Source organism: Artemia sp. Qi Xiang Cuo, chromosome 2, assembly GCF_049724085.1.
Source record: "Artemia sp. Qi Xiang Cuo chromosome 2, ASM4972408v1, whole genome shotgun sequence".
Classification (NCBI taxonomy): Eukaryota; Metazoa; Arthropoda; class Branchiopoda; order Anostraca; family Artemiidae; genus Artemia; species Artemia sp. Qi Xiang Cuo.
The window spans coordinates 4,091,213-4,116,255 of NC_142795.1; the positions used below are offsets into that span (position 1 = coordinate 4,091,213).

Genomic DNA, 25,043 nt, shown 5'->3' on the forward strand with positions numbered 1-25,043 from the left:
GGCTGACCTAGACCCACTGGGTGGCTTCAGGAAGTATGGACGAAGATGGGATAAGTCCTGGCTCGCAATGATTAAGCCACTCATGAACGACCGAGACTTGGCTTTCCGCAATGACGAAGCTACTGGACGCTAAGGAGAACAAAGATGCTTGAGTCCTGCTACAAGTACAATGGACGAAATAGGGTAATTCTTTAAGGTACTTTTCGCCTTGAATTTTACAGGTGCCGGAATTAGCAAGCTGCTTTCCTAACTTTAGGTTCATTGAGGCCTGACCCGGAAGCAGAAACACCCTAAAATTCTTTCATTTTTGATTAATTTTATTCTCGGTACATGTCTATACTGTGTTGCAGTTGCAAAAAAAAAAAAAAAAAAAAAAAAAAAAAAAAAAAAAACTATCAAATGAAAGTGAGGAGTTACAGTAAAACTTAAATACGCAGAAATTATCGTAGGCTTTCACGAATATCCGAGAGCGATGCAACAAAATATATAGTTCTTGTTCACTATGATTCGAGAATGAAAAGGTTTATTAGTTAGCATTTGTTCAAAAATTAAAAAACAAAAAATCCTTGCTATTATGAACTGGCTATATTTGTTGTACTTTATAAAATTTTCAGAAAAGCTTTAATCAAACTTAAGCATGAAAAGCAAGAAGTTGAGGGGGATGTAGTCGCCTCAAAGATACAAAATTTACATTTTTCCAACTTTAATATCACTTTATTTTTATTCAGAATTTCTTCTTTTCAATATATTAAGGGATGAATGTGCCATTTCGCGGCTGCATTGCCTCTGAAATTCAACATTTTGGCTCTACCCGAGTCAAAATTTGCATCGTGTGACACAGAATGGTGAAAATTGACACAGTGACATAATGACAATGACAGTGACACCGTGAACAAGGGTTAAATGTGACACAGAATGGAACGCTTTTCTGTTACAGGATATCTTAGATTACTTAAAAGTGGCACTAGAACTTGAATCCTTGTTCAAATGGTCACTATTGCGATATTACTAACTTAAAACTTGTTGCGTGTTCCCCTTTCTAAAATTAAGAAAAAATATCTTATTTGTGTTTTTTTTACACACATTCTCTTACCCATTAATAGCTGTTGATGGATAACTTGAATTTTAAATAATTAAAATTACCATGACAACAGAGTCTGCCAACATATATATTTTTTTTTTTTATCAAAATACGTTCTTAGAATTTCAGTTAGTATTGCTTCGGGCTGCTTTTTACTTACAGTTGCTCACCAAAAATGTTTAAAACATTCCATCAATATAATTCCATACCTCTCAAGATAATATTTGCATTCTATTTTAGAACAAATAATTATTCGCCTTCCTTGTTCATTTTTATGTACAATTTTTCCGTCTCAAGGGTAAGTCACTTTAAATCTTAACTGGGCGTTGAACGCCTGTGCTTCCAGTACCATCCAGGTTGGAACAGCCTATACTGCATCAAATTTGCTACTGCCTTGGTATATTCCCATTCTTGTTGAACGAACTGTATGCTGTTTGCATAGATATTGATGGTAGAGTCCGGCGTGTTTCTGGGTCTTCTTCGGCTGCGACTTCCTGGGGGTTGCAGCCAATGTGAAGTGACTTTTAGGAGTCTATGGTCGTTTCAAATAATTTCCAAATTCAAAGTTATTGAAAATTGAAAGCAATTCATAAGTGCATCAAATAATTGGAAAGTCTTTTAAATATGTTAAGTAAAATGTACAATACCCACGTAATATAAAAAAATACTGAAATTGATTACTAATATAGATAGATAGATCGTGTATTTCCAAAGCCCAAGAGCCATATACACACAAAAATTTATGAAAAATAAAGAAATCACAACAGATTAGTTTAATATTGAGTTTAATTAATTATTAAATCTTCCAAAGATTTAGGGGAATGGGAAATTCATGGGAAGGCGTAAAGAGGGAGGCTTTGAATAGATTGGGATGGAGGAGGAGCGTGCGTAGCTGTTGGCATCAAGCGGCTTGGTGCTGCGGTGAGTTGTTAGTAGTAGTAGTATTGAGTTTACATGGTAAAACACGGCCAAGGAGCTTTTTACTATATTTTCAAAATTAGCATTTAACCTGCGAATTTTAGAAGTCCAAAAGGATTATTCAACGTCCAAGGAATGCTAAAGGGGATATTGAACTAAATCAAAAGACAATACGTACATTCATGCCCAAAGGGCATCTCTGCATTATCTCAGGAATAGCTGAGGGTAAGCTGAAACTTTCAGAGGATTTCAAGGGGGGATGTTGAACTAAATCAGAGGACATTGCGCATCCAGGTTGTCAAAGGGTTTTATCAGCAAAATCTTAGGATCAGCTAAGGGTATTAATCTGAAGCAGCCTTTAGGGAATATTGAACGAAATCAAAAGCTACTATGTGCATCCAAGTTTCAAAATGACGCATGTGCAATATCTCACGAGCAGCTAAGGATATTATGTTGAAACTTCCGGCAATGTAGACAGAGATAATGGACTAAGTCAAAAAACACTATGTACATTCAGGTTGTCAAAACGGCGTATCTTTTATATTTAAGGAATGGTGATTCTGCAATATTTCAGAAAGCAAAAACTACCCCCTATAAGTTTCACCTATGTATAAGCAGAGCGGGACTTAAAGCTTTGACGCCTCTAGGCCCAAGCGGTTTTGCCTCTCCGTTTTTGCCAATTTTTTGGGCAAATCCTCGAAAATTCCGGGAAAACACTGAACAGAACACAACTGATGAGTCAAAGCAATGAGAGATTAGAGAGAGAGAGAGGTGATACCGAGCTCTCAGCTGCCATTCTTGGGAGACTTCTGAAAGTTTTTAAGTGGCTACGGAATTCCTGTTTTAAATCACCTTTCTGTGAATAGGCAGCGCGGTGGCAGAGTGCACCTGTCACTTTGACGATAAATCACATCAGTCAGTACAGTTTTTGTTAAAAAATCACCCAGTGATAATTTATTGCGCCCCTTGGTATTGCGCGCCTTTAGGCCCGGGCCTAGTGGGCCTAATGGTAAATCTTGGTCTGTGTATAAGCAAAAGAACTTTGAAATTTTGCTGAAGTTGCGCTTGCACAAAAGTACTTAAGACAACACTCGTGCAACTATTTGGTTTTGTGGAAAATTAAAGTGTTTCATTAGAATTAATTAGGTTATGAATCAAAACCTAGTTAGAGGCATAAGAAATCATGAGACACAAAAGGAATAAACTATTTTCTAATTTATTTTTGCAAACGGCCGTCATCAGAAGACAAGACATCCGTCTTTAGTAGCCAGAATACAAAATAATATAAAAACCTTCCAAACATGAAATTTAGATATCTTCAATAAATCTCTTGTAATAGGTGTTCAATGAGGCTTGATGCTGAGCCGTGGTTTCTGTCTTCATAGCCTCACGAATTGCCATTGTAGCGTAGCTTGATGCAGGGAGACTGAATTCCTTTATAAGGGCTTCGAAACGACCATCTACAAAAGTAAAATTATCACACTTAGTCTTTATGAAAAAAAAAAAAAAAAAAAGAACTTCAGCTTGCCAAAACCATTAAAGAGAGAAAGAAGGGGAGGGGACTTTATAATATCGAAAACCAAAGAAAACCCAGCATGAACTTCACGGCAAAAGAACATCAACTTCACGCCAACTTGTCCAAGCGGGAGGTAAAATAACCATGCTTCTACAATACAAACAGGGTTATGTTAATCAGATAGGTCATGTTTCCCTTGTTTGAATTTGAACCTTAAAAATAATCTATCACATTAATATATATTCTAAAAATAAACCACAACCTAAACCCAACCCCCTCCAGGAATCAAAACAAATTTAAAAATCATATTTCAAATTAATAAAATCCTTAATTATTTTCGTAAGCAAACAAACATTACCAATATATATTTTCTTTTAATTTCTGATCAAGATGGTTCCAACTTTCGATCCACCCATGAAGGGCAGAAACGTTGAACCCACAGAAAAGACCAATGGGGCCTTAACATCTATAGGGGAGTTTCATAACCGTGAATCAAGGATGTCAGGTCTACTAAGCTATTAAAACATGCAAGGTGTCTAATGTTTTTCGTGTTATATTTTCCCTGGTTGGAAGCCCCCCCCCCCGGAAATTTTTGTCAGGCCCGAAAAAATAAACATAAAAAAAATACATATATAAACAAAATTTGATGCGTTTTGTAAAGATTTGTTTGCCCCCCCCCCCCTCCGAACAAAAATCCTGGATACGCCCTTGAGTATCATTAAACGCTTATACGCCCATTCTGATAGGATAGCATGTCACTACTTACCCTCTCAAGGCCCATTTACCCTGAGATTTTACTAATACTGCAATTCAGCCCGTTCGAAAACCCGGTATTAACTAATGCTAGTGATCAGATTTTACTATTCACAATAGGTAATTTAAACAGTTGAATGAACTAATACCGTAATCTAATATCTTACATAGTCCTTGCTTATTCTGTCATACAAGAGTTCTTGAGCTCTGACGAGTTCCTCTCGCTCCTCCCTCGCTTCTTATTTATTCTATTTTTCCATTAATCACTTATTTTTGTTCGTAGTTTTTCCTCTATCTGGATAAGGATCAGTTATCAGCCAATCAGAAAATTGTATGAACAATTCTGATTGGTTCGACCTTAACCAAGTTCAAATCCAGTTCTGGATGCAAGATAAACCCCTATTATGAACGGGTCTGATTTCAATCGATTCCATAAATCAACACTAACCAAATATTAGCAACATCTCATTGTGAATGCGCATTTAGAAAATCTTACATTAGTCACGTTTATTAGCGATTCCAAGACCAGCTCACTGAACACCAAAATTACGTCAATGATGCCCTGAACAATATACCGGGAGTTGTTTCTTTATGAATTTCACAAGCCTTAAACACAGCTGGTCTAAAAACCAATTTTAGTCCATAATTTATGTCCTTCATCCTGAAATGGCCCACACCTACACTTTCAGCCCAAAGAGTGTCGTTCACTTAAAAGTGGGATCTGGCAATAGTGTCAAAAAAAAAACTTCAACTTCAGCTAACGTTTGGCAACACTTGACATTATTTCCAGTTTAATAATAAGCTAAAATAATTAACTAATAATTAATTAAATTTGTGTAGTTGGTAAAATTAGTGTAGTAGTAAGTGTCTGATCTCAGTTCCTGAAAGGAAAACGATTACAAGCTTGGAAAAATGCCAAGTTTTGCCAAATGCTAGATGTCATTGACAGTTTTTTCGCCAACACTAGTGCCTGTTTCCACGCTTATAAGTTACCCTGAATCTTTGATTTAACCCTTATTATCCTCGTTGGAGACAAGCGATGCTAGTATTTTAGTTCTTTCTCCACTATTCCTAAAGAATAATTAATTATCATTAACGATAATTGTCTTGCTTGAACGCGTCCTTAATTCTTCTTGGTATTTTGGTGAGAATTTGTAATGACGCTACAATCACTGACAATGCTTGACAAGACAATTTTTGGACATTTTTTTTCAATTCCACTCCATGTCCTTTATTGCCCATGTGTATATGGCTCGTGTATCGTATATGTTGAAAATTACATATCAACAAGATATTTTTAGCCATTAATAGTCAAATAAATTTCCAGCCTGATTTTACCAATAGAAACTTGAGAAATCCCCCGCCCCCAAAGAGAAATTCTATGATCACCCAGCTAACTGTTTGCCAACTTTGCCTATTTAACCATTACTAATATCTTTATATATTACTATATAAAGTATTGTCCGTATAGTATTATATAGTACTTATAATTACAATAAAATTTGATTTTGAGTTACTATATAATTTTGAATTACTATAAAAATTTTGATTTTGACACCGGCGGGCTTGAAACCTACAGGACATACACAAGGTCAAGAGAACGTCAATGAAGACAAATTGTTTTGGATATGACTGCTTGCATTAATTTGTGATGCTCCATTTTTTTTAGACTCCAAAACAGAACCCACCCTATAAATGAGCTTCATATTCATTTAAACATATTAACATATTCATTCAAACATATTAACATATTCATTTAAACATATTAACAGTTAATCCAAAATTATGGTTCTCAAATAGAAAAGCTGAACAAAACGTTCTAATACGATTCACCCAGGACAATACTTAATATAGTATTATACGATCCATATAGTACTATATACGGACTATATTTACTATATCTACTATATAATACTACAATTACTATACGATCCATTCTTTATTTAGTGCTAGTTGTACTGCTGCACAACTCAAATTCTATAGTGCTATAGTGCATTCTATAGTGCGTTCGAGCATTTAAAGATCACATATCCGACAACCCCAGTTACTTATCCCTTGCGTTTTACGAAAAGTAAAGGACGTCAGAGGTAACTATGATTAATTCTTTAATCGGTCTGGATTTATACCTGCTAACCCTGGAAAAAACAGAATTGCTTAGTACAAGTGACGTCATATATAAACGAAATTCCGTCTTTTCAAAAATTGAAAAAAATTGTGAGATTATATTTAGAGAACAGAAAGGGACAGTAACTTGGAAATGCGGCACACCTTCAGGGGTTTCTAACAATCTATGCTTACAGTATTACACACGTGATTGACGTTGTTATTCGCCTAGTTACCTTCAGTTGACAAGTTGCCCGACAAATATTTGTTATTATCAATTGTGGATTACATCCGGGGAAAATAATACTAAGCAGATAGGTCGGATAAGAGATGCCCGTACGCACTCTTAGAAAAAAGTAAAAAGTAACTTCAACCACTCCTAATTCAACTTTATTGAGGGCGTTCACGTCAGAAAGTATTAATTGCCGTGTGAGGTCGGATAAGGAATGTTCGTACGCACTCTTAGAAAAAAAGGAAAACCTACCTTCAACCACTCCCAATTCAGCTTTTTCGAGGGCGTCCACGTCAGAAAGTATTAAAGGTTGGGAGAGGTCGTTATATTTGACTTTCTTGTAGTAAAGGTCAATTGGTCGCTGAATAAATCGCCGATAACCACCATATAAGCAGTAAGACCTTTAAAAGAAAAATAATATTATTTAACTTATGTTTATAATGATGGCAATACCGTATTGATTGCAGTACTAACAGTGGTGGACCTTGGAAGTAAAAAGTAAAGGGGAAAAAAACAACTAGATACAAGGTTGTAAGATATTTATAACAATATATACGTGGGAATAAAATACAAATTTGTTGTTTTTCATTTTGGGTTGTTGAATTTTTGACGAAAAACAGGAAAACCCAGCAAAAAAAGGGTCCACTGTTATGCATATGAGAGCATTGGAGAACATCTTTTGTGTTTAGTAGAGGAAGCAAAGAATCGGTAGAATTAAAGGAAACAATTTTTTAGGGGACAATTATATTGATATAAATAATTGTACAAGAATAAGGAAAAAGAAGAACCTTCGGAAAATTTTGAAGCCAGGGTAATTTTAAGCCCGAACTAAAAAGCTCTTTTTTCTGTAAGCCGATGATGGATAGTGTTGATGAGTTGATACTCAATAGGGCCGTTCTTTTACTCATCTTTGTGCTAAGATCTTACATCTTTTGACAAAGAACGCTTAAAAGTGAAATCTTATCACTTACATCTTATAGCGTTATTTTGCAAACGTCTTTCATCATTCTGCTCTGATCAGTGGTCTAAGAATAATGATGAGCATATCATCAAAGTTCTCTAATCATTGTTCTATATAGCAAAACAGTGGCGGTCTTCACACTTTCTGCTAACATCAGTGAGCTGTAAGATCTTAGAACAAGGATGAGTTAAAAGAACGAAATCTTTAGAGAAAGATGTGAGATCTTGGATGTAAGATCTTAGTGCAAAAGAACGGCCCTAATGTTGTTGATTGTTGTTTTGTTTTTGTTCGTTTTGCTACAGCCCTTGTTGGCTTTTGTGCAAATTATTATTATTATCAATGCATATCCAGCTTCATGAGCTAGACAAATATACCATTGTAGACTAACACTAACATATAAGAAGATTATAAACTTTCTGAGTTCTAGCATTAAAAAAGCTGATTTAGACTCCTTTTGTGGCACTGGAATTAATAAACACGGAGAAAAAACCTAGTAGGCGTATTCTAGAAATTGTTGCACCGAGGATGTTGTTCGTTCCGCACCAATTTAAAACCATAGCCTGGCATTATATGACGCAACATTTTACACTGAATTTTGAAAATGCTACCATAAATATTTCATTGACTCTGTTTTTTTTGCCGTTGTTTTCTTTTGGCTAAATTTAACTGTTTCAGACTTTTAAAAAAAGTTTGTTTTTTACTTTTTCTTTCGATGTAATTTCTCTATGCTGCAACGAAAATCATATTTTTTCTACAAGCCATATTAATTTTTTTTAGTTTTTATTTTAACAAAAAAAATCCCACCTCTCCACTCGGTGACATAATAATCTTTTCACTTAAACTTACTTTACCTTTAATGTCATCTACATTAAATTCATATATTCAGTTAACTTTTTCAAATTTGGGTAGCCAAACATAATTGATTAAAACAAGTCATACTACTAACCTTCCCGGTTCTGCAGAGTGCTATTCAGTCACCGTGCACCCCTTCCTCTGTGGGAAAACCTTAACAATAAAACACAAATTATTTTTATTAAAGCCTTGCCCCCTCCCCCCATGCTTAAACCTACTTCAAAAAGATTTCAATTGAATAGAATGCTTCTATAAAATTCTTTAATTAAATTCGAAAATACAATCAAGTTTTTCCCGTAATTTCTAATCGATATGAGGAAAACTCGTCAAAATTTGTCGACACTTAACTTTAGAGTATAGATAACAAGAAAAACAAGATATTAACAAGACGGAGAAAACAAGAACGACAAAGAATAAAAAAAAAACCTAAATAAAATCCTACATTTGAGTTACTCTTGTTCAAACAGGAATGTAACAAAAACCAAAAAGTCAATTTGACGAGGAGAAACCCAACTTATAAATGCTTAGAAAACCATGCTCTGACTAAAATTAACCATAACCATTTATTCAACTGATTTATGTTAACACAAAAAATATCTCTTTGATAATTTATTGCACCCCCTGGCATTGTACACAGGGCCAGACAGGCCCAAGCCAGCACTATAATGCATGCGCTATAATGAAATAAATAGGTTTTAATGTTGCAGTTGATTTCTGAGACCCTACTTTTAAAACAAAAAGAAAAAATAACATGAAAATGAATTAAACATCAAGCAAAGATGGTAAAGGATTATAAAACGATGGTTCAAGCTTTACAATTTCAATCTGCAAATCTTATTCAACAGCAGAAGAAATAAAATATAAATAAGTAAGAAAAAAACTAGAATAAAAAAGCATAGTAGATGAAAAAGACAGAAAGTCACTTCTAACCAAATTACTATAGGACAAAGTAGCCTATTAAAAAGAGCAAGTTAGAAAGGGTAATCTCCATGGCAAATATTTACAAGGTGCACCACAACCAGAATTATATTTTAATATTGGCAGATAAATCCCCCCCCCTCCTACCTACTATAATATGTTTAAACTGTGTATACCGAAAACTTACCCGATTTATGTATTTTATTAAGAAGAAGAAGAAGAACGATTTATTGAACAAAAAACATAGCAACAAAAAATTATTACTGCCTCCCCTAAAAAGCAAAGCTTGTCCGTGGGGGAGGTAGAGAAAACAAAATACTTAAAACAAAGAACACTTGGCCACCGACACCACTAATACCAACACACTAAACAATAAATACAAAATAATATCATATATTATACATCCTCTGGGAACAACATATCAACAAAACCCCCACAATAAATAAATCATTTAATCAGTCAAAACTCACATTCAGCAAAAAGCAATTCCTTATTGGTTTTTCTAAAAATATTGGGGTCACCAATAGTCTTAATATCACTATTCAAACTATTCCATTTCCGCGTACCTCTATAAAGAACAGAAAAACATGAACGGGAAGATATACCACTAGGTACACAGAAGTCCGCGCTACCCCTTGTATCATGAGAATGAACAGTAGACCTAATGGACAATAAATCACCAAAACAACGAGGCTGAACATCCTGCTGCAGTCCAAAAATAAACCACAATACATAGAATTCACGAAGGCCTGCAGCCGGCAAAATTTTTTAAGTTGGGTAAACTTCTCGAACAGACATACGTGGAGATATACCGGCTAAAATTCTTACTGCATGATTTTGTAGAGCTATTATTGGTTTTAGGGTAGAAGAAAAAGTAGAGAGCCAAATACTTGAACAATAAAGTATATACGGGTGTATTAAAGAAAAATAAAGATGGCGAAGGATAGACTTAGGATAACAATGTTGGAGTTTCTTCATTATACCGAGATTTCTTGCCAGAATTTTGCTAGTTAAAGTAACATGCTCCTTAAAAGAGAGTTTCATCTATTATAATCCCAAGGTATTTAAAAAACGCAGTCCGTTTTATAACGCCATTAGGCATATCTAATTCCTTAATCCATGGGTAAAAGTTAGGTGATCGAGAGAAAATAATAAAGTTAGACTTAGCCATGTTAATCCTTAATTTACTTACCCTCAGCCATGCTGCAATTCTATTAACTGATTCCTTCATGGAAATCTGTAGCAGCTCCGCTGTCTTAGCTGTGCTAATGGCTGTTGTGTCATCAGCAAAAAGTAAAACTGTTTCATTAGTCGGGTTTACCGTTACTTCATTTATTCTATAGCAAAAATGATTTAGACAATTTGGTAAATCATTAATAAATATCAAGAATAATATAAGACCGAGAACTGATCCTTGCGGAACACCTATTTCAATACGCTTTTTTTCGGAAGAATAATCATTTAGCTGGACAAACTGATAAAGATTAATAACAAAACTTTCTAAAAAGTGTAACTATTTACCGATCAAACCACACACTTTACGCTTCTTAAGTGGAATTTCATGATCAACAGTGTCAAAAGCTTCCGTCATTTCTAAAAATATAGTAGTTACTTTAAAAACTTTGTCTTGTACCTCAGTAATAACAGTCGTCAAATAAATCATTACCTGTTCCGTTGTTCTTTTTCTGCGGAACCCAAAATGTGTCTCTACCAGTAACTTATGATCCTCCAAAAAACTCATCATTCTAATACTAAAACACTTCTCTAAAACACGGGAAATAATGGGTAAAACAGATATCGGTCTATAATTTCCTGGGTCATTTTGAATACCACCCTTACGAATTGGGGTTATACGGGCAACTTTAAAACAGTCTGGGAATTTCCCTTGGCGAAAACACTCATTAATTAACTCACATAAAACTTCAGCTATAACAGGAAAAATACATTTAGGTGTTTTTAGATTAATATGGTCACTACCAGATGAATTACTACCAAACCCATAAATAATTTTTTTAATTTCATCAACTGTTAGAAGTCTAAGGTGAAGAGATACATCAATGGGGTCCCCCAATAAGGACTCGGACGTTGGATCACCACTATAAGGTATAACTGACATAGCTAAATTCAGACCAATATTCGAAAAATAACTCAGAAATTCATTGCATATGTCCTTTTCAGAATTCAAAGTCTTTCCCATTACACTAACTAATTCATCAGGTACACTATTTATTTTTAATCCAATCACTTCTTTTATTAGTCCCCAGGTTTTCTTAGGGCATCCTTCGACCTCCCTAAACTTTTTCCCAAAATATTTCTTTTTTTCATTTCTTAAAATTGTATTCAACCTATTTCGATAAATTTTATATAATTGCTTATTTTCTTGTGTCGGTTTAATTATTTGAGCTCTAAACAATTTATTTTTTTGCTTCAAAATCAAAGGACTAATCCAAGGTTTTTTACTTGAGTGCTTTCTATTAAACGGTTTCAATATGACCACTTGACTTATCAAACTCTGCAACTTTTCATAAAATAAAACAAATTTTGAATTAACGTCCTGAACATCACCTAGAACATCGTACCAATCCACCTTTTCTATATCATTTTTAAGTTTTACCATCGCACTTTTACTGATCACTGGAATCCTTGATTTTTTGCCTTTAACCACCTTCATGACAGTTCTAAAGCTATCTGAAACTCCAAAGTGGTCAGATACATCATTGATAAGGACCCTGGGAAGACTCAAGGGTACATTAGAAAGGATGTTATCCAGAAGCTTAGCTGATGTTCTCGTAATTCTTGTAGGGATACAAGGATGAAAGCCATTAGATAAACTTCTATTAATAAATTCAGTGCTAGCAGATGACTGGTCTATAAGGTCAATATTAAAGTCCCCCATAATAAAACATGGCATAGAGTTAATTGGAAGTTTCATTAATTGTTCTTCAAATAGGTCCATAAAGTCTTGGAGCAGGCTCTGTGGAGGTCTATATACTACAACAATACAAAAATTCAAATTCTCTCTAGATATATGTAAAACAAAACACTCGCAAACTTTCTCTCTATATATTGTAAGATCTTCTCTTATTGAAACCTTATAATCAGCCTGAATGTATACTACTAGGCCTCCATGTTGGTAATACTCGCGATTCCTTACATATAAATTATAACCAGGGATATGTAGTAATTGCGAGTTATTATCCTTTAACCACGTTTCAGTTAAAGCGATCACCTGAAAGACATTAGTATTTATTAAATCCGATAAAAAATTATGCGCAGAATTCAATCCCTGACAATTCAAATGAAAAATGTTAAGGCCAAAATGGCCCCTTTCACAATACAAGGGTAGTGCCCCTTCTTTAAAAATATACCTTGATGGTTCATTTGTAAAAATCTCAGTGGCATGAATATCTAAATTTCTATTTATTCTTTCGTTAAACTGGCTGGAAAAATCAACTCTTCGACTTTCAAGCTGCAGGACATTGCTGTTCCCAGGAGGTAAAATGATATCTCTAACCATCATCAATAAAAGTTAATGTATGTGATGGTAGAGGGTGGCGGTGGCGAAAAAAATCATTATCTACTAAACATATATCTAGACCTAGATAAATACAAAAAAAAAAAAATTAACAAAATATATTCCGTCAAAGCGGACATAAGAAACAAAAATTAAACAAAACAAATAAACAAACTGGTGGATATGTATACGCATAATAACTCCCAAAATAAAATTCAGTGGGCTTAATAATGGGTCACAACTTAATTTGTAAGCAAACCAAAATTTTATAACCTCAATACTTAATAACTTGTCATATATTCTCTAAAAAAAAAAAAAATAATTTTCCAAACACTATAAATAACTAGCTCAAAATCACTATTTACATTTTTAACGCTTTGAAACATTCAACCTTTTCAACATTACCTGCAGATTTAATAGAAAGAACCGGCGGTAGCACGGGTGGTATCCAGCACTCAACACCTCTCTCCATCAAATATTTTCTTTTCACCACCAATTCCTTTCTAATTTGGTGCACCTCTCTACTAACATCATCACTAATAAAAACTGGTTTTCCAAACTGCAAGTCCTTTCCTCTTAATTTCTTTGCATTTTTGAATATGCCGTATCGGTCCTTATAATCAGTAACTTTGATTTTGATACTCGCTTCATGTACCACTGAAAATGGAGGAATATTCTTCACTTCCATTTCTAATCCCTCATTCAGCACTCTTTTAATGGTATTTTTTGCATCTAACAATGAATCAGTCCTCACATTCCAAAACAATATGTTGTTTTTTCTTTCCGTATGCTGCAACACAAGAGACTGATTTTTTAATGATTTAACTTTTGTAAATAAATCATTAACAAGTTTATCCTAATTTTCCATCTTGGACTTCAAAGTATCTACCCGATTATTTGTTTCTCTTGCATCACCTTCCACACACCTGCATCTTTCTCCCAATTCACGAACAGTTTTTTGTATATTTTGCACATCAGTCTTCACGCTATGAAGGGAATCTCTAATTTCTTTTACGTCTGATTGTAAAATTTCCAACAGCTCCAAAATTCTTACGATATTTTCTGCATTTGTTTTCTCACATTCCTGTCGTAAGCATTCGCCACTCGAATCCAGAATAGAATCTTCTGGCGAAGGCCTTTTCTTCCCTGTTAGAGATTTTGGGGTTGACGCTAGGCTTTCATTTGATTTACCCCCATTCTGATTACCACCGTCGGTTTTTACTTTCTTATCATTTCTCTGTGTCCCTATTCTCACGGACGATTACGGCAAAAAAATTTCCAAAAAAGTCAACCATTAGTCAATATATGCCGCGCTGTTCAAACGTTCCTTGCAGTTTCATATTTGCTGAAACATTTTGTTATTATTAATTTATTCATTTCACAGTCCACAACTAGCCCATGTCATTAACTATACTAACAGAATGATTACTCAACCACAATATTCAAAATGCAGGTAAAGTTTATTCCAGTTCATTAATTACTTGTGTAATCGGATATTAGCTTAACATACTTCTTTCAGTCCACGCAAAATAAATATTTCATATTTATTGTAAGCTAAAACACTAGCCTTAATTAAAAGGAAATACAAAATATACATGAAAAATATTACCCAGTAATATTTTAAATCTTAACGATACCAGTTCGTACCTGTGGTTCTTGATTGATTCACTTTTTTTTCTAAGGCGAAATTTTATAATATATTTTCTTTTTCAATCGCGATTCCTAACAGGGGGAACAGGCCCCACTGGTGGGGCGTGGCAATATTTGCGTGGACCATGGGCAGGACGAGCGCCTTTTGGCCAATATACTTTAGAGCCTTAATTTTTAAAAAAATAATCATGTGAATGACGTCATATTGATATGCATTTAAAAAAAAACAAAAAAAACATAACACTATAATATTATAATAACGTCATGCATTGTATAAAAGGCGTTTTATTCAAACAATATTTTTTATTGGCATAAAATATGCCTAAGTTGGGGTACCAAATACCAATGACCCTTCAAGCTTCCTTACATGTACAAATTTTAACAACGAAATTTGAATATCATGTTTGGGTGGGGTGGGGGTAGCAATGCTCACTTACTTTGTACATTTAATTCAACATAGCTACTTCGAATACAATACAAATAAAGAGAAAATACCACATAAAATATACACAAAAATAGTGCCAAGTAGTTTTTTTCGGCAGATTTTTAAAACATTTGTAATCAGCTCCTGCTTTATTAATTTAAAAGAGGAATCGACCTTCCGACGTTTGTCTTCAAATCTTTGTCATTTTTGTGGTGAGCTTTTAGTGCCTCTAACATAGCCTTTTCTACCTGTACCCCAACCAAATCCTTTGGCCCGAGAGCGTTACCTAGTCATTCACAAACAAAACAACCATCAAATTTTTAGCCTTTACTGAATATGCTATGTACCAGCTCAATTTGGCATGAATTATACAATTTTTGACTCCTATATTTTGATTATTACTAACTTCAGTCTATTTATTTGGTTAAAAAGTTGTATGGTAAAAGTTCAGGGGCTTTTAAGCATTTTGTCTTATTCATCCACAGAGTGTTCCAATTAATGAGACTCGGGCGTTGATGTAATTCAGGATGTCTCTGTTTATTTTTTCGGCAGTCATGCCACCCGTTTCAAAAGTGGACATTCTTTTTATTTTGTTCAGCAAAGTGCAAATTATGTTCTGGTCTTGAGGAGGCATAGGGATTTTGAGTCTTACTCGTGTTAATTTCTGCCCATTTTGAGTTTGACTGGGTTATTTATTTTAATTTCTGTTCGTTTTGGGTTCACTTATTTATTGATGCTGATTTGTGCTAGTTTTACGTTTGGTAGATTAATTGATTATAGATTTGCTCGTTTTTAGTTTAATGGAGTTCTTTACTTTTCTTTGAAAAACTTATTTTGTGGCAAAAGTTTTTTAAAAATTAATTTCCGTTCGTATATTGACAGAAGTCTTTTTCAGGGAAAAAGAAAATAATAGTTTAAATCTTTTCAGTTTTTCTTTAAGAATTTATAGTTTGGCTTGCTATTTGTATGATGGAGACAATTTTTCGACAATCTTTGACAATATACACCCTTTCGAAAATTTTGATATAAATGGTAGTGCTTAATTTAGTTTTATACCTCCTCTAGTTGATCTGAAAAATAAAACTTAATACTATTCCCAGAAAAAAATTATCTATGCTCTTTCACAGCCTGAATATATTTACAGTCTTTTGATTTAGTGATAGTTTAAGAGCAGAAGTAGCCCCGAAAGTCTGAACTTACTACCCTCATTCGTTCTTGGGATAATGTTCAGATGTCTTATGAACCAGCATACACACAGTGCGTTTTGATTTAATTTTAAAGCAACATTTAGTTTTTAATCATAATAGACGAAACACATAACTGTGAGGGGTTGACCTGCCCAATAACCCTAGAGATATAGTTACTTACTGTTCAGCTATACTGAACAAAATGGTTTTCTTAAAATTTTGGTTTCACAAACAGTATAAAAGTAGTCACAGCAGTAGTATTAGTACTCAACTTAATACAATTAGCCACTGCTATGACATGGTCGATATGCGCTTTTGATAACCAGTATATTCATATACTTCTTGAAATTTCCATCTGAATGCTCTTAGCCTTACAAGTAGTTGCAATAAAAGTAGTAGTTGGAGCAATAGTAATAGTAGTAGTTGGAGCAGTAGTAATAGTAGTAGTTGGAGCAATAGTAATAGTAGTAGTTGGAGCAATAGTAATAGTAGTAGTTGGAGCAATAGTAATAGTAGTAGTAGAACCAGTAAATATAACGGTGGTAGTAATATAGTAGCAGTATGCACGTATTGCCTTTTGGCCAATTCCTCTTCCCCTTTAAACATTCCCTGAGAGTTCCAACTTCATACACAAATCGATTCTTTAGATACACTATTTGGACAATCTAAAAGTACATACTGTCTTTTGTTAGTTCGAATTTGCCGTCAATTTTCTCTCAAATTTTACCTTCATAAACCTAGCCTAAATAGTTCTAGTATCACAGTAGATGCGGTGGTAGTAGGAGAAGTAGCTGCAGTGTTAGTGTTGTATTATTATTAGTAGTAACAGTAGCAGCAACAGTATCAACAGCGACAGTAGCATGTACATCTTGCCTTTGGTCAGTTGAACATTCCTTTCATGATGCCCCAGAAGTTTCACCTTAACACGGTAAGCCATTCCAAAACTATTGCTGATGTGCACTTTTGACCACCTTTATACGCCCTTTTCACCTTAATACTCTAAGCCTTACAGGTTGTTACAATTAAGATAAGATAAGTTTTATTCTTCATTAAATACACATACAGTACGAGTATTACATGTTATTAATCCCTCAAAGGCTCATTGGCCTGTACAAAAAAAAAGTAATGTACCAATTAAAGTAATAATTGGAGTAGTTTAGTAGCAGTAGTAGTACTAATAAAAGTAGCAGTGGTAGTAGTGTTAGTAGTGACATGATTATACTGCCTTTTTGTCAATTGATCTTCTCCTTTAAGTATTCTCTGAAAGTTTCAACTTAATAACCAAGTCCAATCTTGAGATACACCCTTTTGACAATATTGTCTAACATAAACACATATTGTGTTTTGATTTAGTTCAAATTCCCCCTCAATACTCTGTCAAAATTTCACCTTCATAATCGTAGCCTTAATTGTACTAGTATCATTGTAGTAGTGGTAGCAGTTAGAACAGTAGTAGCAGCAGTATTAATAGCGGAAAAAGCAGGTACATTTTGCCTATCTTTTTGTCAACCCACGGTTAACGGACAAATAAGATTTTTTTAACACAATTGAAAAAATCTTAAACAATATTGGTCAAATGCTCCCCGTAAGCTAGAGGTAAATACATTCTAAGACCACACTGGCTATACATGACGTATGAGGCAAAGACAAAAAATAAAATAGGCAAGAAAAACGAGGGTAGTGTCAGCCAGTTTAAAAATTCTACTGGCTGACACATCCTCATTTTTCTCGCCTATTTTATTTTATTTTTCATTTATTTTTTTTTCTTCTTTGCGTCATACCTTCCATAAAACATTAACTGACCCCAAGGCATAATTTATAACCCTTGCCCGCAGGCTCTGGTGGTTCGTATCAACCCCAAACGCCTTGTTACATGATCGTTGGACTATTTTGAATAAAATGGCTGTCTCAAAAGTTCTATTGGATGCATTTCAGGAAAACACGACATGTCATGGAGAAAGCTAGCTACCCTCTGACCACATTGACTCTTAAAAAAGGCGCTGGAATTTCTGATTACCAATCAAATGAGTCCCTTCCGAAGTATATACGACCACCCCTTCTATAAAAACCTCATATGCCCCCAGGGCATAACTTACAACCATTACGCTGAGGTCTGCGAGGGGGTTGCCATCCTCAAAGATATAATGTCTGGAACCTTCTACTCTGAACAAAATTCCTATCTAAAATTTTGATTGGATTTGTTTGGGAAAATGATGGGCATGGGGAGGGGGGGATGGTTGCTCTCAAATCACTGGGCTGGTTTACTCTTAAAAGAACACTATAACTTCCAATTACCAATAAAATGAGCCCTGTCTGAAATTTATACGACCCATTCCATAAAAATCTTATGCCCCCAGAGCATAACTTACATCCCTTGCCCAAGGCCTCTGGGGGGTTGTGTCAACCCTGGAGGCATTGTTATATGATTTTTGAAGTATTTTGAACAAAATGGCTATTTCACAATCTCAATCCGATATGTTTGGTGAAAAGAGGGGTAGTCGGGCGGGGGGGGGGGGCGGCTAGTTGCCCTCCATCACTTTTTACTCTTAAAAGGGAACTAGAACTTCCAATTTTCAACCAAATCCTCTTTCAAAGTTTATACAACCATTCCTTCCATAAAACTTCCTATGCCCCGGGGGCGTAGCTTACAACCCTTGCCCCCAGGCACTAGGGGTTTGCTTCAATCCCAAAAGCCTTGTTATATGATCTTTGAACTATTTTGAATAAAATGGTTATATCAAAATTTTATTTTGATGCATTTAATAAGATAAGATTTATTGCTGAAAAGTGGCTATCACAAGCCGAAAAGGGCCGAATTCGCACTTTAGCGTCAAATACAGCGAAAAAAGAACAAGAAAAACAAACAATCAAACAACACCAGAAAATTATAGAAGGGTCAATGTCAAATACGTAAAAACGTTAAAACCAAAGTACAAAATAAACTCATAAAATTAGAAGGCCAATGTCAAGTCAGCAAAAAATGCCCCCCCCCCCCCAAAAAAAAAAAAAAACACGTAAAATTAACAAGGGGATAAAGTTGAATTAAAAAAAAAAAATAAGTTAGTTGGTGACTAACAAACATAAATATAAAACCTCCAAATTTGCAAAATGGGCATTAAAATTAATAACTATCAGGTAAAGAGTGAGTGAGGAGAGGGGGGCAGCGGAGATTCAGTGGTTGAAAATGTCTACTATGTGAGGGATAAAGGTTCTGCTATATCTTTCGGTGCAAACTCTTATTGGGGCGCGAAGGGGGTTTTTGGTTGACACAGACCATGAGAGGCGGGGGCTAAGGGGTGAATAGTAACCAGGGACATGGGAAGTGTTTCGAGGGTTATGAAGAGCATTGTTAGCAAAACGCAAGGTATTTTTTGCTCTCCTTTCCTTAAGGGAGACAAGATTAGCTCTCCTAGGAAGGGAAATATAAGGTACTTTACCCTCATTGAAGATAATTCATAGGCATCTTTTTTGTACAACCTCTTCTCTATCTGACAATTCAATAGAAATGCTAGGATGCCAGACAGTACATGCGCATGCAAAATGTGGTAGAACAAGTAACGGGAAAATCGTCAAACAATACAAATTAGATCATTTAATAATTTTAAGGAGTTTAAGGAGGGAAAATTCAACATTTGCATGTTTTGAGATGTCATTAATATGACAATCCCATTGTAAGTCACTAGAGATGGTAACACTCAGTAATTTCATAGTGGTAACAGACATTTCAGGAGGGATTAGACAGGAGAAAGAAGGGGGAGTTTTAAGGAAATTAATAGTAAGAACAGTTGACTTTAAAGGGTTGACTTTTATATCATCAGTAAGAGCTTTGGCTGATATCGATTCCAAGATGTACATTGGGTTGCTTTTGGAATTTTTGGAACATGTCTCTAAGACAGTTAGATCATCAACGAATTTCCATCTATCCGGGAAATAAACACCAAGGTTGTTTATCATTGTAAGAAATAAAATTGGACCTAAGAGGGTTCCTTGGGGCACACCATTTGAAATTAGGAGGGGATCAGAATATACATTCAGGTATTTCACGACTTGTGTTCTATTAGAGAGGAAGGACGCAATTATTCCAATTGAATAAAGGTCAACTTGAAAGTCATTAGATAGCTTTTCTAATAGTATATTGTGGTTGATTCAATCAAAAGCTTTTTGCAAGTCAACAGCGATAACATTGAGCCAGGTATTGTGTTTTTCGAGTGTTTTGCTTATTGTGTCCATAAGGTGAACAAGATAGTGGGTAGTAGATGTAGAGCGTAGGTTTCCAAATTGTCTTTAGTCAACATTTGGGATTATTTCTACTTTCAACCACTCAGCTAAAAAGCTTTCATATAACTTCGAAAAAACTGGAGTAAGAGTAATGGGACGGACACCATTAAAATCTTGATTATTACCTTTCTTTTTTACGGGAGTAATAAAACCTAATTTCCAACAATTTCGAAAATTACCAGTAGAGGTAATTTCATTAAAAAGTAAGGACAAAGGCTCTGAGAAATTGTCGGCAAAGGCTTTAATAAGTACAATCGGAATGTCTAATGGACATATACTACACTTTTTAATGTTCTTAATTTTTGCCTCCACATCCGAGGGCGAAATAACGGGAAAATTGAGAGAGCACAAATCATAAAGAGTGTCAAAAGAAAGGGGAGGGAGGTTCTGAACTATGGAAGAAAGAAACCTGTTCAGATCATTGGCTGTAACTGAAGGGTCTTCTTGGAAATGGAAGTCTATGTTATTATGTGTTTTCGGGAAAATAAGACGTGCGGGGTGGGGGGGGGGGGGGTCAACCTCAAAGACATAATCTCCGGACGTTTCAAACACGCTGACAAAATGGCTAGTTCAAAATTTTGATTGTATGCGTTAGGAGAAACGATGGATGTGTGGGGTTGTCCTTTAATCAATTACAACTATTAAAAAGGGCACTAGACCTTTCAATTTGTAATCGAGTCCCTTTCATAGTTTCTACTACAACTCCTTCGATACGAAGTGCCCTGGTCTTAAAAAAAAAAAAAAAAAAAAAAAAAAAAAAATGTGCCAAGATCATTCTTTACTCACGAAACGCTATTGCGATGCCTATGATTCAAGATTCATTTAATAAGTATAGCAATCGTAATTACAGCTAGTGCCATAACTGCTTTACGCTAACTTTTGCAACATAATAAAAACCAAGTATGATTTATCCCACTAGTAAAAAAAAAAACGTACGAATGAATTGCTGAAAGGATTTATCCTCCCGTGCACGGGTATAAACTTGTTCTACCCCCACCCCTCGCTAGTAGGGAACGGTGTTTATCACTAAACACGGAGTGTCAAAACTTAAACATCAGATGACACCTGCGTTCTCTAAAAGTTGGAGTTCGTAGAGCTGCGAGAGCAGATTTGTAAATGACACACTTGGTTACTAGGATGTTTTAATGCTGATATAAACGTTGGGATTATTTGGGAGTTACTCTGAGCAATAATGGGAACACATCCACAAAACAAATCTACGAAAAATGATGAAAAAGACGAAATAAAACATTAACAACTTACTTTGCTTTTTTCTTAATATCCTTGAATTTGATACCATCTTTTTCTAACAGCTCCTTAAACCATTCACCACACACATTATTTGGGTATATTGTGTCAGCTCCTGGTAGTGGAAGGACAACGTCAAAAATAGTATACTTATCAATATTTTCCTCCGTTACAACGATAGGAACTTGACGATTTTTCCTCCTTCTCCCCGCTTCTACTTCGTCTGATGAAGCTTCTTCGTCCTTTGTTTCAGCTTTCTCAACTTCAGCTTCCGTTTTTTCTAAAGACGGTTGGAAATTAAAAAATATTACTTTTTTCTTATATACATTATATTTAAATTTATTTTATATGTATATATTTTTTTTATTATATAATAAATATATATTTTTTATTTATAAAATTTTTGCTAGAAAATTCACAAGATCAAGAGAAACAGGGTATTGCATTCGAGACTACAAAAATAATAACAAATTTTTCCTGTAGACATTGTTCTTGAAGACCTAAGGGGGGGGGGGGGGTAGGAAACGTCCTAAATATATTGGAAGTTGGGCTAGTTTTTTTTGCAAATGCACCCTCATGAGTTTCCTCGCATCTCTTGAAACTAAGGGAGGGATACTGCTAGGCTCTAATGGCAACCATGCCCTGTAATCCAAACATGTATGTGCAGAACATTTCTTTTAAACTATCTTTAACCAACTCCACGTCGTTAAAGAAAATGTTAGATATAAGCAGTATCCAAGTAATAAATAAAAGTTCAAATAGGGATAAAATCCTTTTAATAGACAGTGATGTAATAGAAATTCACAAAAATACCAGATATTTCGGTCACATATACAGTGACCGTCATCAGTAGTAAAACTACAGAGTTGTACTACTGATGACGGTCACTGTATATGTGACCGAAATATCTGGTATTTTTGTGAATTTCTATTACATCACTGTCTATTAAAAGGATTTTATCCCTATTTGAACTTTTATTTATCGTCATGGAAAGGCAGTGTGGTCTCCGAAATTATTTGTATCCAAGTAAATATCCTATATACTATCCTGAAAGAGGGACATAGTTGACTACGCCTTTTCCACCATCACACATATTCTGTATTACTTGCTAATGATTAGTAATGTGGCTTACACTAAAAGATAAATAAATAAAAAGTATACATATAAAAATCTAGTTAATATAATAATTTTTCAGTGTAATGTCGGCCAAGTATGAAATTTAACAATTCAAACATTAAAACAATAATAACAATACCAACAATTAAACAATATTAATAATAACAATAACAAAAACAATAACAACAATAACAAAAACAACAATCAAAACAATAAAAATAATAACAATAACAATAACAATAGCAACAATTAAAACAACAACAATAATAATTAAAACAATAACAATAATAACAATAATGACAATTAAAACAATAACAATAATAAAAACAATAACAATAACAAAAACAATAACAACAATAACAAAAACAATAAGAACAATAACAACAATTAAATCAATTTGAGCCATTACGTGCAGCAGTAGATTGAACGCAGAATAAAAAAAGAATTTGTGATTCGATTTGGATAGCAAATCCAATTTACAAGAACACATATATAAACCTAAAAAGTACACAGCTATTTCGAAACCCTGAGCTGCGCAACTTAGTACCCTGTGACGCCTTCATAGCTATGGGTAAAACTCCTTGGCACAAGGTCCCTCTGCTTATTTTTGACAGGGTGGATTTGGACTTCTGCCAGTTTCACGAGGAAGAGCTAAAAAGCTTGTATACTACAAGTGCAAGTAAATGTCTTTTAAATGTAAAAGCATTGGACCTTACGTTAGCTTGACTCCAAATATCGATGAAACTACATTAATAAAAAAAATTAGTTAAGATTTCCATAGATGGCAAAAAAAAAATATCTACGCATTGTTTATCTAAACAGAAATTGTTTCCTACACAGGCAATATTGAATAACCAGTTACATTTACGAAATTCAAGACAGATTACTCATAGAATGTGGAGTTGGTATGACCCAAAGTTTATATAATATACCAGTAAGTTTACCGCAGATGATTTTTGGCTCTTCATTCTCGGTGCGAACAAAAAGCTCCTCCCACTTATTTCTGCACTTATTGGTTAAGCCAGCCAAGTGCTTTTGTCAGTACTTGTTCCGTAGGTGATAATTCTTTGTCTACCCGTGAAAAGATCTAATGTCGCTAATGTTTATATCTGCAAAAACGTTCTCTGGAGCACTCGCACCTCGGTCCGGGTTTTTATAATGGGTGAAATAGGGAAAGATCATACTGGATAATTATATAAACTGTGGTATGACCTAAGATACTGATAGTGTCACCTACGGATCCCAAGTGTAATTCTCATAAATTCTAATCAAAATAAGTCAAAATTTCCCATAAGCTTGTTTCCAATCTTCTTTGAAAAGGATTATTCGAACTTCACCCTCTGACGATACTATTTATGTTTGGTACTTTTCCTTGTCGTTCATGCAATTCTCAAAGTACTAGCATCTTAAATAGGTAGGTGTTGGGAGAAGGGAACCCCCCCCCCCGGTGTGATTTTAACGGTATTTTCCCTTTCCTCCACAAAAATAAAAAAATATTGTCCTAAAGAATAGTGTTCCCCGATTTCAAGTTCCGGTGATTGCCTTAAGAGATCTCCTCCTAAAAAAAACTAAAAACTGATTTGGGTTCAGTTTTCTTTCATTGCATGTCAATGACAAAAATAATTGGGTTTTGAAATTTTGATAATATTTTTTTATAACACTATCAATTTAGTATGACCTTGTAGGAGTTCACTGAAGTGCCAGAAAGGAAACAATTTTTTATATATATCCAGATACTATTTTTTATTTACATCCGATTTTATGTGTATCCATTGAACATAAATTTATAGCCTTGCAATGAGTCATACTTCTTGCGTAGTAATCCCCTTCTTCTTTAATACCTTCACTTTTAGTTATCACACCTTCACTGAAAGAACTAATAGGACTATGATGGAAGTGTTCCTCAGAGAGTTTACTACAAATCGATCTGCATTACCGTGCAAAGCTATTTTCCGTGAGCTGTTGCTAGTGCATTTTCTCCTTCATAGGGTCAAAAAGGACTGTGGGCCGCCAGGTTTGTCTTAATCACCTTGACAAATGTTGCAGGAGGAGAGAAATCTCAGTGGATGTCAGTGGATGTACTTCTAGTACGTTCTTTTACATCATATCACACATTTCCTTAAAAGGATGCATATTGTCTTTGGCAGTGATGCATTTTATACTAATTGGCCTATTGTAGATTCTTTGGAGTATTTCCACATAGCTTTGGCTGCCCCAACATTATACGGGGAGCAACAACCTGTCTCAAAAGCAGACTAGCAACTCCATCCCTCGGGTGGGCCACCTAGAGGG

General features: G+C 34.7%; 1 protein-coding gene across 2 annotated transcripts in view; it reads right to left on the reverse strand.

Moving 5' to 3' along the window:
- Positions 1-3,199: 3,199 nt before the first annotated feature.
- The window catches only part of LOC148954820 (pseudouridylate synthase 7 homolog), an 89,764-nt gene continuing 67,920 nt past the window's right edge, over positions 3,200-25,043 (reverse strand). For both annotated transcript variants that reach the window (XM_089098781.1, XM_089098774.1), the window contains exons 12-14: positions 21,651-21,915; positions 6,856-7,004; positions 3,200-3,459 (exon numbers count right to left, since the gene is read on the reverse strand). In XM_089098781.1, the coding sequence (XP_088954907.1) occupies positions 3,308-3,459; positions 6,856-7,004; positions 21,651-21,915 (566 nt within the window). In that variant the 3' untranslated portion in view covers positions 3,200-3,307. The remainder of the gene's footprint in view (positions 3,460-6,855; positions 7,005-21,650; positions 21,916-25,043) is intronic.